Source organism: Balaenoptera acutorostrata, chromosome 8 (assembly GCF_949987535.1).
Source record: "Balaenoptera acutorostrata chromosome 8, mBalAcu1.1, whole genome shotgun sequence".
In the NCBI taxonomy this organism is placed as follows: domain Eukaryota; kingdom Metazoa; phylum Chordata; class Mammalia; order Artiodactyla; family Balaenopteridae; genus Balaenoptera; species Balaenoptera acutorostrata.
In genome coordinates, this window is record NC_080071.1 from 80,996,438 (window position 1) to 81,008,462 (window position 12,025).

General features: G+C 33.8%; 1 protein-coding gene across 2 annotated transcripts in view; it reads right to left on the bottom strand.

Moving 5' to 3' along the window:
• Positions 1 to 12,025, bottom strand: part of CUL3 (cullin 3) — a 97,316-nt gene that overhangs the window by 25,910 nt on the left and 59,381 nt on the right. For both annotated transcript variants that reach the window (XM_057551242.1, XM_057551241.1), the window contains 6 exons: positions 11,677 to 11,791; positions 9,329 to 9,557; positions 4,861 to 5,006; positions 3,952 to 4,128; positions 2,570 to 2,740; positions 1,859 to 1,966 (listed from right to left, as the gene is read on the bottom strand). In XM_057551242.1, the coding sequence (XP_057407225.1) occupies positions 1,859 to 1,966; positions 2,570 to 2,740; positions 3,952 to 4,128; positions 4,861 to 5,006; positions 9,329 to 9,557; positions 11,677 to 11,791 (946 nt within the window). The remainder of the gene's footprint in view (positions 1 to 1,858; positions 1,967 to 2,569; positions 2,741 to 3,951; positions 4,129 to 4,860; positions 5,007 to 9,328; positions 9,558 to 11,676; positions 11,792 to 12,025) is intronic.

The window sequence follows — 12,025 nt, forward strand, 5'->3', positions numbered from 1 at the left end:
GCATCTTGATAAGTACTCTACTTACTGGGTTAACAAATTATGAAACAAATATTCCACCATAAAGTGCAGGATATATCTGAATAATCAAAATGAAAGAACAGAAAATGCACAAACTTCATAACAATAGAAAATAACAAAAGCAAACAATCTGATGAAATTATGACGTTGAACAATCATTCCCTCTTTTTTAAATGAAACAAGTGCAAGAGAGTGGTCAAGAGTAAATAAAGACCATAATTGCCTTATCAAAAGGCCTTCAACTACCACAGATAAGGTAATTAGACAGCTAAAAAAATAGTAAGGGTTTTGGACCCATCCAGGAACATTCCTTTACATGGTTTCAATACAGCATTTATTCAGACCAGCTTATCTCCTCATAGCTCTTAATATGTGTAACATTAGTGGAAGAAAAAAAAAAAACAAAAAACCAAAAAATGTACCATATGAAAATATGATTTTATCAATGCATTAGACAGAATGAAGCACAAATCTCTGAACAATCTAAAAAAGAAAAACATCTAGGATAATCACATTATTCAGTCCCTGCCCACTCAAATTTCTATTTATCACAGAGTCTATCTTTCCTGCTCTCAGCCTTTCTCCACTGTAAACATCCGAGGCAAATCACACAACTATTTTTAACAAAGAGGAAACAGAAGTCCCTCTGAGTCAGAATGTCTTAATATATATAAATGTCCATTTCTACAGAATTAGGTATTTTCACATATTTTGTTTGTGATGAGACTATGGGACCAGCAGAAGTGATAATCTCATATTTAAATATCAAAGAAAAGACCTCCAATTTTTTTTAATGGTTGTGACATGTCTTAATTATGAAGTAGTATATGGTCAGTTGAGAGAGAAAACTTTAAAGAAAAAATGTGGAGTTCTCTAAACTTAAAGTTACAGTTGAAAAACAGTTAAAAAAAAAAAAGAAGAGAAGGGAAAATTCTGAACTTCATTAAACCCCACTGAATCTTCACAAAACCCCACTGGACTCCAAGGCCATATAAGTTGCAGCTTACTGCCTTCTGGGAATCACAATACAAAACCACATTTATAACACACTAGCATCAGCGTTTTTATACTCAGTTCACCCTCCACCGACCCTGAGGATGTCAGGCCCATTTATCCTGACATTTCAGATGAATAAGAATACTGACGCACAGGAAAATCAAGTAACAATTCTAAGACAGCACCATCCTGGGGTAAAGTAAAAGGAAGAGTATTAAAACTCAGTAAGCTTCCCTAAGCCTGGTATTCTTTCCCTAACCTAAAAATGGTTATAACAGCAGAATCACTATTTATTAAATTTTCAGTACATTCCTTCAAGTGGGGAAGATAAACTAAGTTTTATAAGAATAAGAAAAAATATTTTAAGATTAATAGTTAGAAAAAGAGGTTATATGGGAGAAATAATTTTTAAAGCACTCACAGACAATACATATGTTGTCACTAATGGCATTTAAAGAAATGACATGGGGTGGGGGGAAGGATAAATTGGGAGACTGAGATTGACATATACACACTACTATATATAAAATAGATAACTAATAAGAACCTGCTGCATAGCACAGGGAACTCTACTCAATACTCTGTAATGGCCTATATTCTTTTCTTGGGAAAAGAATCTAAAAAAAAAAGAGTGGATATATGGTATGTACAACTGATTCACTTTGCTGTACACCTGAAACTAATACAACATTGTAAATCAACTATACTCCAATAAAAGTTTTTAAAAAAAATAAAATAAAGAAATAACACCAGCAATTCAGTTATCTGAATGGATGAAAATGCCCATTACAAAAGACTTTACATAAACACATTTATATAAGTAGAAATTAATGAAGAATCCTACCCCAGTTGCCTGTAGATGTTGCCTGAACTCATCCATAGTTGTGTTTGAGATGCTCATATCCCTAAACATTCCTTCCAGTTTTGATGTGAATTGACATCCACATTCAGTCTGTGGAAGAAAAACAAATATGTACAAATAAATGATGGATTTTACTATTAGAAAATGTACAAAGAAACTCTTTCATGTTACTGTCATCCTTCCTAAATCTTTCCAATAGTTGTTCTATGTCTGTGGATACCAACTTCAGTGTGATTAAGATTAATCCAAGAATTTTATTTTAAAATGCAAATTCCCAGACTCTGAGATTCCCATAAACCTCACTGAAGGTAGTGCTCAGAACTCCTATGTTTTCAACAAGAAACACCCGTATCAGGTGATATGGGTACAGGTAGTCTGTGGACCACATTTTGTGAAACAGAACTATATGATGATATTCCCTTTATTGTTTCCCTTGTACTAATCCTGCCCCAGATCTCCATGAATGAATGTATTTGCCACATCAAGAGAAATTCCAGCACACTGTGAATGTCCCAGAACTTGAACAAATCTAAGTACAGCCTGCTCAAAAAAAAAAAAAAAATCTAGTTTTATTAATTCATAGAAATAAGTATTTTAAATCAATTAAGTATTTTCCAGTCACATGTTGCTTGTGTTCAATTATGTGATAATCATTAGTTAGGTGCACTCCATTCCATCTTAAATACACCTTACCTTTAACTTAGAAATCATATTTTTTTCAGAGTCATCAGAAACACTTTTATTTGTGAGAAGTCTCCTTGCCAAGTGTTGTTTATAATAACGTTCAAATACATCTTTTTCTTGCATAAACCTAAAAAGGACCATTGCCTTATCCAATATTGTTTCTACTTCTTGTTCTGTTAGCTGCAAACCATTGAAAAGACAATTTAACAATTACACAATTTTAGTTCTACAAAAACAGCATCACAGTTCATCAATAGTTTAAAAACACTGTTTGATAACAAACATAAACATCTGGTTGAGATATGTCAGGAGGAGGGATCTAGTGCGAGAAAGTGCCTCCTACTTCATCTAGTAGCACGACTCTTAAATCCTCATCTAGTGCAGCATTAATCAGGGGCTGGAATGGAGTTCCACTCCCTAGTGGGCTACCTCTGAAAGGGAGGCATGAAGTGATACATGGCTGGATTAAAGGATGACTGAGAACAGAAGAAATGAAATTTTAATCACATAAAAGAATTTTACTATGCCCTTGCATAGTATCTAGGCAGAAACTTACATGGCCAAAAGACAAGATATTTTTATATAAGCTCAGTCAAAATCTAAATTGTGCAACCAGAATGGTAATAGTTTGTTATAATTCCAAAAGTGAAAAGGCCTCTTGCCCCTAATCTTTTAAATAAGGGCAAGATGATACTGTGGCAGGTTGTATTAAGCTTATATTAAAAACTATGGTAGACTACTCAGCTGTGTCTTTTCTGTTTGGTGCCCTTAGTAATCTTTCTCTTATTTGTTTCTTTGTTATAGCTACCTATTTATTGCTTTGCCCTCCTGTCTCACAAATCCCAAGATGAAGTCAAGAAGACCAATTTATGTGTGATCACAATCTGCTTATTTTGATTTTCTGTGCTGTAGTGAGCTTCCAAGATCCCAGGTATATTATAAAGGCTTGAAACTGAGCTTCCATATATGCTTTCAAACTATTTTTCTGATACCTATTCTAGTCTGTGCCTTCAAATTTTTGGCACTCAAGTATTGTTGGATACATAACCCCCAGAACCAGGTGACAGCAAGCAACATTCTATGTGCCACATGGATAGCTGTTTTCTAGTTCCTTATTATCTCTATAGCATATCTAACCCTCACAATCTCAAGTCTATGGATGTGCAGTTGTTTTTGATGCCAGTTACACATTCAGTGAAATGTCAAAGTACTTTTTGTGACCATTTCAAATACTTGAAACAATCCTTTCAAATATCACAGTGCACATTTAAGCATAGAAAAAGAGGACTGTTTAATTTTATAGCTACAAAATTCCTTGATTTTATATTTTATTTCCTTATTTTATATCTACAAATAAAACTTAATATATTTTCAAATGCATTAATACTTACCCCTTTGACTCCCTTTTTCAGCTTATCATCAATAAATAATGAGAGGTATTCAGGGGACCTGGAGTTGAGGTTGAGAAAATACTCAAAGTCACCCGCAATAGTTTGTTTAAAGAGCCGGTCGTTATTAAACGATTCCTGGAGGAAGCGATCAAACCTACTCTTCAGATCCAATAAGCCCTTCCAAATAAAAACAAAGAAACTTAGGATACATTATAGTAACTTTCCTATACACAATACATGTGTAACTACGTACGTTTAACTTTGCTGGTAATAAATGTGTGCATTCAGTGTTAAACTTACTGATTCTACATTGCTATTTTCAAGCCTGTATCTAAGCCTGTTAAAAATGTCAGTGGTGAGAGAAGTATTCTATCTTCCATTTATGTATTATTCTATTAAAGATGAACCAAAGATTCTCCTCACTTTTTCTCCCCACCTTCCTCTATCTTGACTGAATGGGTGAGCCTGAGAGAAAATTTGCTTTAAAAATACATAGAGAAAGCTTATTTATATTAAAATACGAAAAACTTGAGAGCATATTTGTTGTACTGCTTGAAAGCAAAATATCTTGAACCAAAAAGTCACTAAAACACAGTTATTTTTTCTTGAACACACTAAGGTAGTATATGAACACTAAAGCATACAAAAAAGTAGAACTTTCATTCTTGAGACTATTTAAATAAAGACTTCTTCATCAGACAAGCTAATAAATGAAAAGAAGTGTTTGAGTTTGTATCCCTGATATAAATGTACATGCTTTCCAAAATTCTAAAATATTTAGGATTACACATTAATTTACCATTGGAAAAATTAAGTGAGAAATACATACTACATAGCTTTGTAAAAGTGACCTTTTTAGCACTTGCCAAAATTACTTTATGATAAAGAGAATCTTCTGTATTTACTTACCTGGATATAGTCAACGGGATTCTTTCCTTCTCCTTCCTCAGAAACAAGGGCTTTACCTTGTTCCCTCAAATAGGAACTCATACACTCACACATCGTTTTCAAACCATTTGGCACACGACTAAATAACTTGTACATGCAAGCAAGGTCTGCAATCAGAACGAACACACAAATTGGCTACATTAAAAATTAAGAAAAGAAATTTGAATCTCTGTTCATGGTGATTTGCGATACTTAAAGAAGCTTATTTCTCCATTATGATCATTTGCTGACCACATGAAAAACTATTTAAAAAAAAAAAAACCCCAGGAAAACAGGGGAAAAAAAGCTAGTTAATGGTTATTATTGCAATTTACAAAATACAGATGAGATACAGATGAGATACTTTAAAAGCATCAATAAAATGTCATAGCAAATTTTAGTTTACATGGAAGAGATGTCCAAACAGCATTATAGTCACAAAAAACTGCAGTTTTGAGTTCCTACATAATTTAACCTATATAATTCTAATCTAGAATCTAGTTAATACTGCAAAACAACTATCAAAAGGATAACTTTAACTGTGGTATAATTGGCAGTTAATGTAATAGGGAAGAAATTTAAAAACCAATTAAAGTCTTCCAGATAATCTTTAAGTATATCTATCTCAAAAGTTCAAATGACAGCCATGACAACAAATAAAATTAAATATATTAGGACTTATTTCATTACACATCATGGTAAAATTCATGTGAAACTTACAGCATAAATTCCTATTCTTTAATATTTTCCTCAGAGCAATCCCTAATATTTCCCAGGTGTTGACCTAAGCCAATATGTATATTTTAAAAATTGGTTTATCTCACTACATTGTTTTTATTTAGAAGGAAAACTCTGGACTCTATTTTTTACAAGATTAAAATGTGGAGTTAAAATACTGCTTTTCGATACATCTAATGTATCTCTGAAATAAGAATTTACTGGGAGGCTATAGTGTCAACTTTACAATGATATAAAAAGGTTTTATGATCGAGAACTTTTAAATATGGAGTTAGTACAGTTAGCAGTTTCTAGATCAGTGGCTGGAAAACTGTTTTCTGTAAAGCACCAGAGAGTAAATATTTTAAACTTGTGGACCACATGGTCTCTTTTGCAACTACTCGATTTTGCCATTGTAGCCATAAAGAAGCTGCAGATAATACATAAGTGAATGGGCATGACTGTGCTCCAATAAAACTTGATTTATGGACACTGAGATCTAAAATTTATATAATTTTCATGTGTAATGAAATACTACTCTTTTGATTTTTTTTTTTCAACCAAACTGACAGTGGGCCAGATTTGGCAGACAGGCTATAATTTGCCACCCTGGTCTACATTTATAAGAGCAACTTAGATCCTAAAACTGAAGTTGTATGTATTTTAAAGATACCTGGAAACAAGTTTTACAAAAAGGGCTTCAAAATTTGTTTCAGTGACTTTCAAAAGCAAATTTCATTAAAAAGTGCTTTCATCAATAATATATGTCCAAAATAACAGCAAATCTTATAGTTTCTCACACTTGTTATAAATTACAACCAAGTTTCCCATGTTAAAAACAAATATTACAAACACGACAATAATTTATGGACATATATACTACAGTAAACTTGGCATATCAAATACCTCTAACAAAATAGTTCCCAACTTTGTCTACTTTGTTCCTATGCTGTTACAGTTTTGCTTAGTCGCATGTATATTTAACAGTATGTAAATTAATACAATTTCATTATATGTAATTCACTGTATATAAATGTATGGCTTAGTGGAGAATGTGAAAGAGAAAATGAAAAATATGCGTCATTCAAAAATTAAATATCATTATTTCTGTATACACTTCATAAAACAATAAAATGATACCATTCAAACTTAATTTCATAATGTTATCTGCATTTAATTATCAATCCAACTCATCCTCCATTCATGGTGGGAAAAAACTGTTTTTCACTTTCTGATTTATGAGATATTTGGCTTCATAATGGTGAAGCTGTGTCTCTGACGTATTCTTGACATACTGCTCATGAGGAGGGCCTAGCATAATTAAAGATATTCTGCAATTAGGTTTCTAGTGGAAAGCCAGGCAAACTGAAGCCATGATTTTAAAATTTAATTTAGAATCACAGAAAGCTGCTTAGTTGTGGAGAACATTAAGTACTAAATAGAAACTATGGTAAGTGGCTATTCTGATACTCCATTATTTAAGCACTTATTAAGCACCTGCCATGTGTTAGGTATACTTAATGCCTTTAACACAAGTCTCCATGCAGGTTTCAGTTACAATTCAGGTATGCTCAACAACCTCCCCATCAAACATTTCCTAGCCTCTAATCTCCAAGCCCATTTCATCTCCCCTCCTCAACAACCCCCACCCAAGGTGACTAAGAAAGCATTAACTCAATAACTAAACAGTACATTAGAAAATTGAGGGCTTCCCTGGTGGCACAGTGGTTAAGAATCCACCTGCCAATGCAGGGGACACGGGTTTGAGCCCTGGTCCGGGAAGATCCCACATGCCGTGGAGCAACTAAGGCCATGAGCCACAACTACTGAGCCTGAGCTCTAGAGCCTGTGAGCCACAACTACTGAGCCCGCGTGCCTAGAGCCTGTGCTCCGCAACAAGAGAAGCCACCACCATGAGAAGCCCACGCACCACAATGAAGAGTAACCCCCGCTCGTCGCAACTAGAGAAAGCCCACGTGCAGCAACAAAGACCCAACACAGCCAAAAATAAATAAATAAATTTATTTTTTTTAAAAAATCAAAAAAAAAAAAAAGGATAGATTCTCATTTTAAGTAAAGGAAAATGCTTTTCATAAAGTCCTATCTGCCAGGGATCATTATGATCAGGGTCATCAAACTATAGCCCATGGACCAACTACAGCCCGCTGCTTGTTTTTGTACAGCTCACAAACTAAGAATGGTTTTCACATTTTTAAATGTTTGAAAAATAAAAATCAAAGTTTTATAGGAACACAGTCAAGTTTAATTAGTTTGTGTTATTGCCTATGCCTACTTTCTCACTATTACAGCAGAGATGAGTAGTTTACTGTCTGGTCCAAACACTTAAAATATTTATTATCTGGCCTTTTACAAAAAAAGCTTGCCAATCCCTGACAGACCATAGGCATCCAGGAGTAGCTTATTTTAGAAAACATGACAAACATCCTTAAAAATCATTTTTGTTTTGCATTTTTGCTTTTATAAAAAAGGTTTACCAGAAGGGTCTTTTAAAAAGTAACTTTCTCTAGTTTAATAAAAACAACAAATTTACATACAACTTTTTAGGAACTTAGCACATATATAGAAATATAACCACTTGAAAACACAAGGCAAAGATTCCACTAGAGAAAGAATGGAACAACCTCTCTGCCTACCATCTTTGTTTTCCCTTCTCGTACATCCTCCGTTTTAAATTATTAACTTAAAAAAATTTTTTTTCTATTCCTTACCTATGTCATGACCCAACAGGCAATATGTATTTATTTTATAAGAAATACATGGCTAAAATATTGCTAAGACTTCATCTAAGAGCACCAAATTTGTTTATTTTTTAATACCGTATCAGTGACTTATCCAGTCATAGTTTTAAAGAAAACCTTCAGAAATCAAGGAGGAGGACAACATGACTATTCTTTATAATTTCTCCTAGAGTACTTGTTACAAAATAACATTTTAGGAAAATCAGGTAAATAGCCAAGAAGAGTAAATGTTAGTTATCTCCAAAATGTTTACTTTTAAGCAATTCTCCTTTCTCCTCTTTCAGTCTATAACAAGAGTTCCCAAAACCAATCTACTAATTTATCTAAATATGTCAACATGGAAGACAAATATTTTTGCATTTTTGGTACCCTTACCACAACTAACTCCCAAAGAAATGCTTACAAAAATTTTAAGATTGGAACTTCAGACTGTAGAAGAATCACAAAAACTACAGGAGAGTGTGTGGGAAAGAAGAGTCTAAACACCCTGCTATAGAAATATAAAGTACAGGAATAGGTGAGGAGATCATTGACCTCATCAATAATATTAATCTTCTTCTTTTTTTTAAGCTCTTTTTTTTTCTCCTCTACTCTATTTCCCCCCCCCGCCCCTTTGGTGCGCTGTGTGGCTTGTGGGATCTTAGTTCCCCAACCAGGGATCGAACCTGTGCCCCCTGCAGCCGAAGCACGGGGTCTTAACCACTGGACCGCCAGGGACGTCCCTAAACTTACCTTTTGGGTTAAGAAAAACAAAAAGTGAGGAGACTTAAGATGAAAGAAAAAAAAAAGCCACTTGATTCACTAGGAATATCTAAAATCCTCATTAATATGTGTAAAGTAACAACAGTGATAAATTAATGACAAACACCACAACTTCTTGAAAACTGACATTCATAAACTACAATAGAAAAAAAAATACTGAGAACCTGGTAGAACAATAAGACTTTAATTATTTCTCAACTGCTAACACTTACCTTCTGTCTTTCCGTTTTTCAACATATGTACTAGCCCCGAATTCTCCATTTCTACTATAGTTTTCATGTGCTTGGAAATGAGTTCCCTCTCAACCACCTTTACAATTGGCTCTTCAGTTGATTTGTCAAGGCAGTGCATCACCCGTTCTATTTCTTCATTAATTCTAGCTTCTACTTTCTTTATATATACTGAAGCACTGTTTTCTGCTAAAAATTTCTGGCTTTCCATCTGCAAATAAGAAGCATGATTTTTTTTTTTAAAAAACACAGAAGCAAAATGTGCTTCTGCTTTTAACTGGGTTTCTACAGTTTCTCATAAACCAAACTAAATATCCCAAGCACTATTAACATTTTATATACTGTCTTATTATATATATTCATATAGTCCGAATTATACCCTTTAAAGCATTACTTACATAAGACTTAATTAATACATTATCCTTAAGCAGCGTTTTTCAGACTTTGCCAGTGTATTCCAAATAGCAGAAAAAGTAAGCACACGCCAGTGAAGATCAAAAGTATAGAATGAAGCATCTGACCCCAAGTGAGAGTGGGAAATTCTTCTTTGATTTGTTTTATTGTAAAATTATGCCTAAAAAGATTCATCATGTTTATCATACAGTTTTGCTGGCATACTGGTAGTTACTAAAGTCCGCCTGCCACCCCACTCCCGCTCTCAAAGGAATATATATAAACTTTGAGAAATAGAGCTTTTGAGTAACTATTAATCTTGTCTTCTAACACCAGCCTTAGAGAAATTCCAGTAAATTTTAAATGTTGGCTCAATTGACTTCAATCTCATAGTAAAATTAACAAATATATCTAAGAATTACATAATAGAAGATGTATTAATATAAATTATGTACAAAATTTAATAACATTTCCCATTCTCTTAATAAAAAGTAGTTTATACCAAATGTAAAATGGATGGCTAGTGGGAAGCTGCCGCATAGCACAGGGAGCTCAGCTCGATGCTCTGTGACCACCTAGAGGGGTGGGACAGGGAGGGTGGGAGGGAGGCTCAAAAGGGAGGGGATATGGGGATATATGTATACTTATAGCTGATTCACTTTGTTGTACAACAGAAACTAACACAACATTGTAGAGCAATTATACTCCAATAAAGATGTTAAAAAAAAAGCAGTTTAAAATAATCAAGTTTCTAAGAATAAACATTAACACACCAAACAAAAATCTTGGTGAGACCGTCACTTCCCTGTTAAAACTGTATTTTATATATACACACAGATGTATACATATGCCACTGCAACACACTTTGGGATCCTGACAATAACCATCTACTGGTATTTCTATACTGTAATGAAGGTAATTAAAACAAATGCAAACGTCAAAAACGTTGCCAAAAATATCTAGAAGTAGTTGCTGTGTTACCAGAAAATAAAGCCTGTTTCCTACATTATAAAATTAATAGTTCATGAAGTATGGTCCAGGCTCACCAGTACAGGCCACACAAGGCTTCCTGATGGCTACAGGCTGATTTCTGAAAAGCGGCCTGGGGGTTACACCAGTCCAAAGGACATCGAAACCCCCCGAGTCTACTTCTATACTCATCCAATGGCTTCTATGAATGACGCACTGTAGAGCTATTGTAACGTTCTATTCATTTAGTTCTTTAAAAGGTTATTACTAAAGTTGACCAGTAAGGTCTACTTTAGCAACACTACAAAGCTCCTACTATAAATTGCTCAGATAGTTGAGGCTTTCAGGAAGAATGTCTGATTATCATGACCTTATAAATATTGTCTTATCATTTGTCATAGTACTCAGTCCTTGTTGTTATCATTTCATTACAAAATAGTACTGGTTTAGCTTTACTTTCAGCAACGTAGTTGATTTGGGGTTGTATATACTGCTGCAAATTTTTACCAACTGTACTTACTGACTTTTAATTTCCTAATCAACAGCTTTTAAGACATATATATGCCTTACGAGATCATGCATATATCTATATTTATTTTACTAGTAACTTATATTACCAAAAAGCCTGAATAGTGAAACTTCACTGGTGATGTACTGCCTGTGAATCTATGGTAAATAGTTAGTAACATACAAATATAATAAAATTTAAGGTTATTTCTAAGTTTATATATTTTATACATATAATTTTTTAAAAATCATGTGTGTAAGTCCAACCTCTTTGACTTATTTTCAGAAAGTTCCTTCACTGGAACGTGAGACTGTGGGGTAGGTGTGCTGAAGGGTGTAATTTGCACCCTCTTCCCCAAAGGGCCACAGTACAAAAAGGTCAAAATGCTTAAATTACTAACTATATTCGGTAATTTTAAGAACATCTTAAAAGAGTATTTATTTATATCTTCACTGATTACCTGAAAAAACTCTGCAGACATTTCCAAAAAAGGAGCCTCAAAATCTTCTTCATAGACTGATCGTCCTTCGAGACCTAAAATCATTAACATCTGGCAAGCATTTCTTATTGCGCCTCTGTCAAAAGAAGTTAAACCACTTGATAATAAAAACACATTAAAGATTCATGTAAAAGATGCAGCAGAAGTAGCTAGAAAGACTTTCAGAGCAAGTTTTTTAACCTAAGTGACCAATCTTCCATAAGCAACTAATTTATAACATAAAGATTTAGAGTAATTTTAACTGGAAAGCGTATCTTGACTGCACAGCTATTTATCTCAAGTTGTTCTCATGCTGTTGTAACTTAGGATT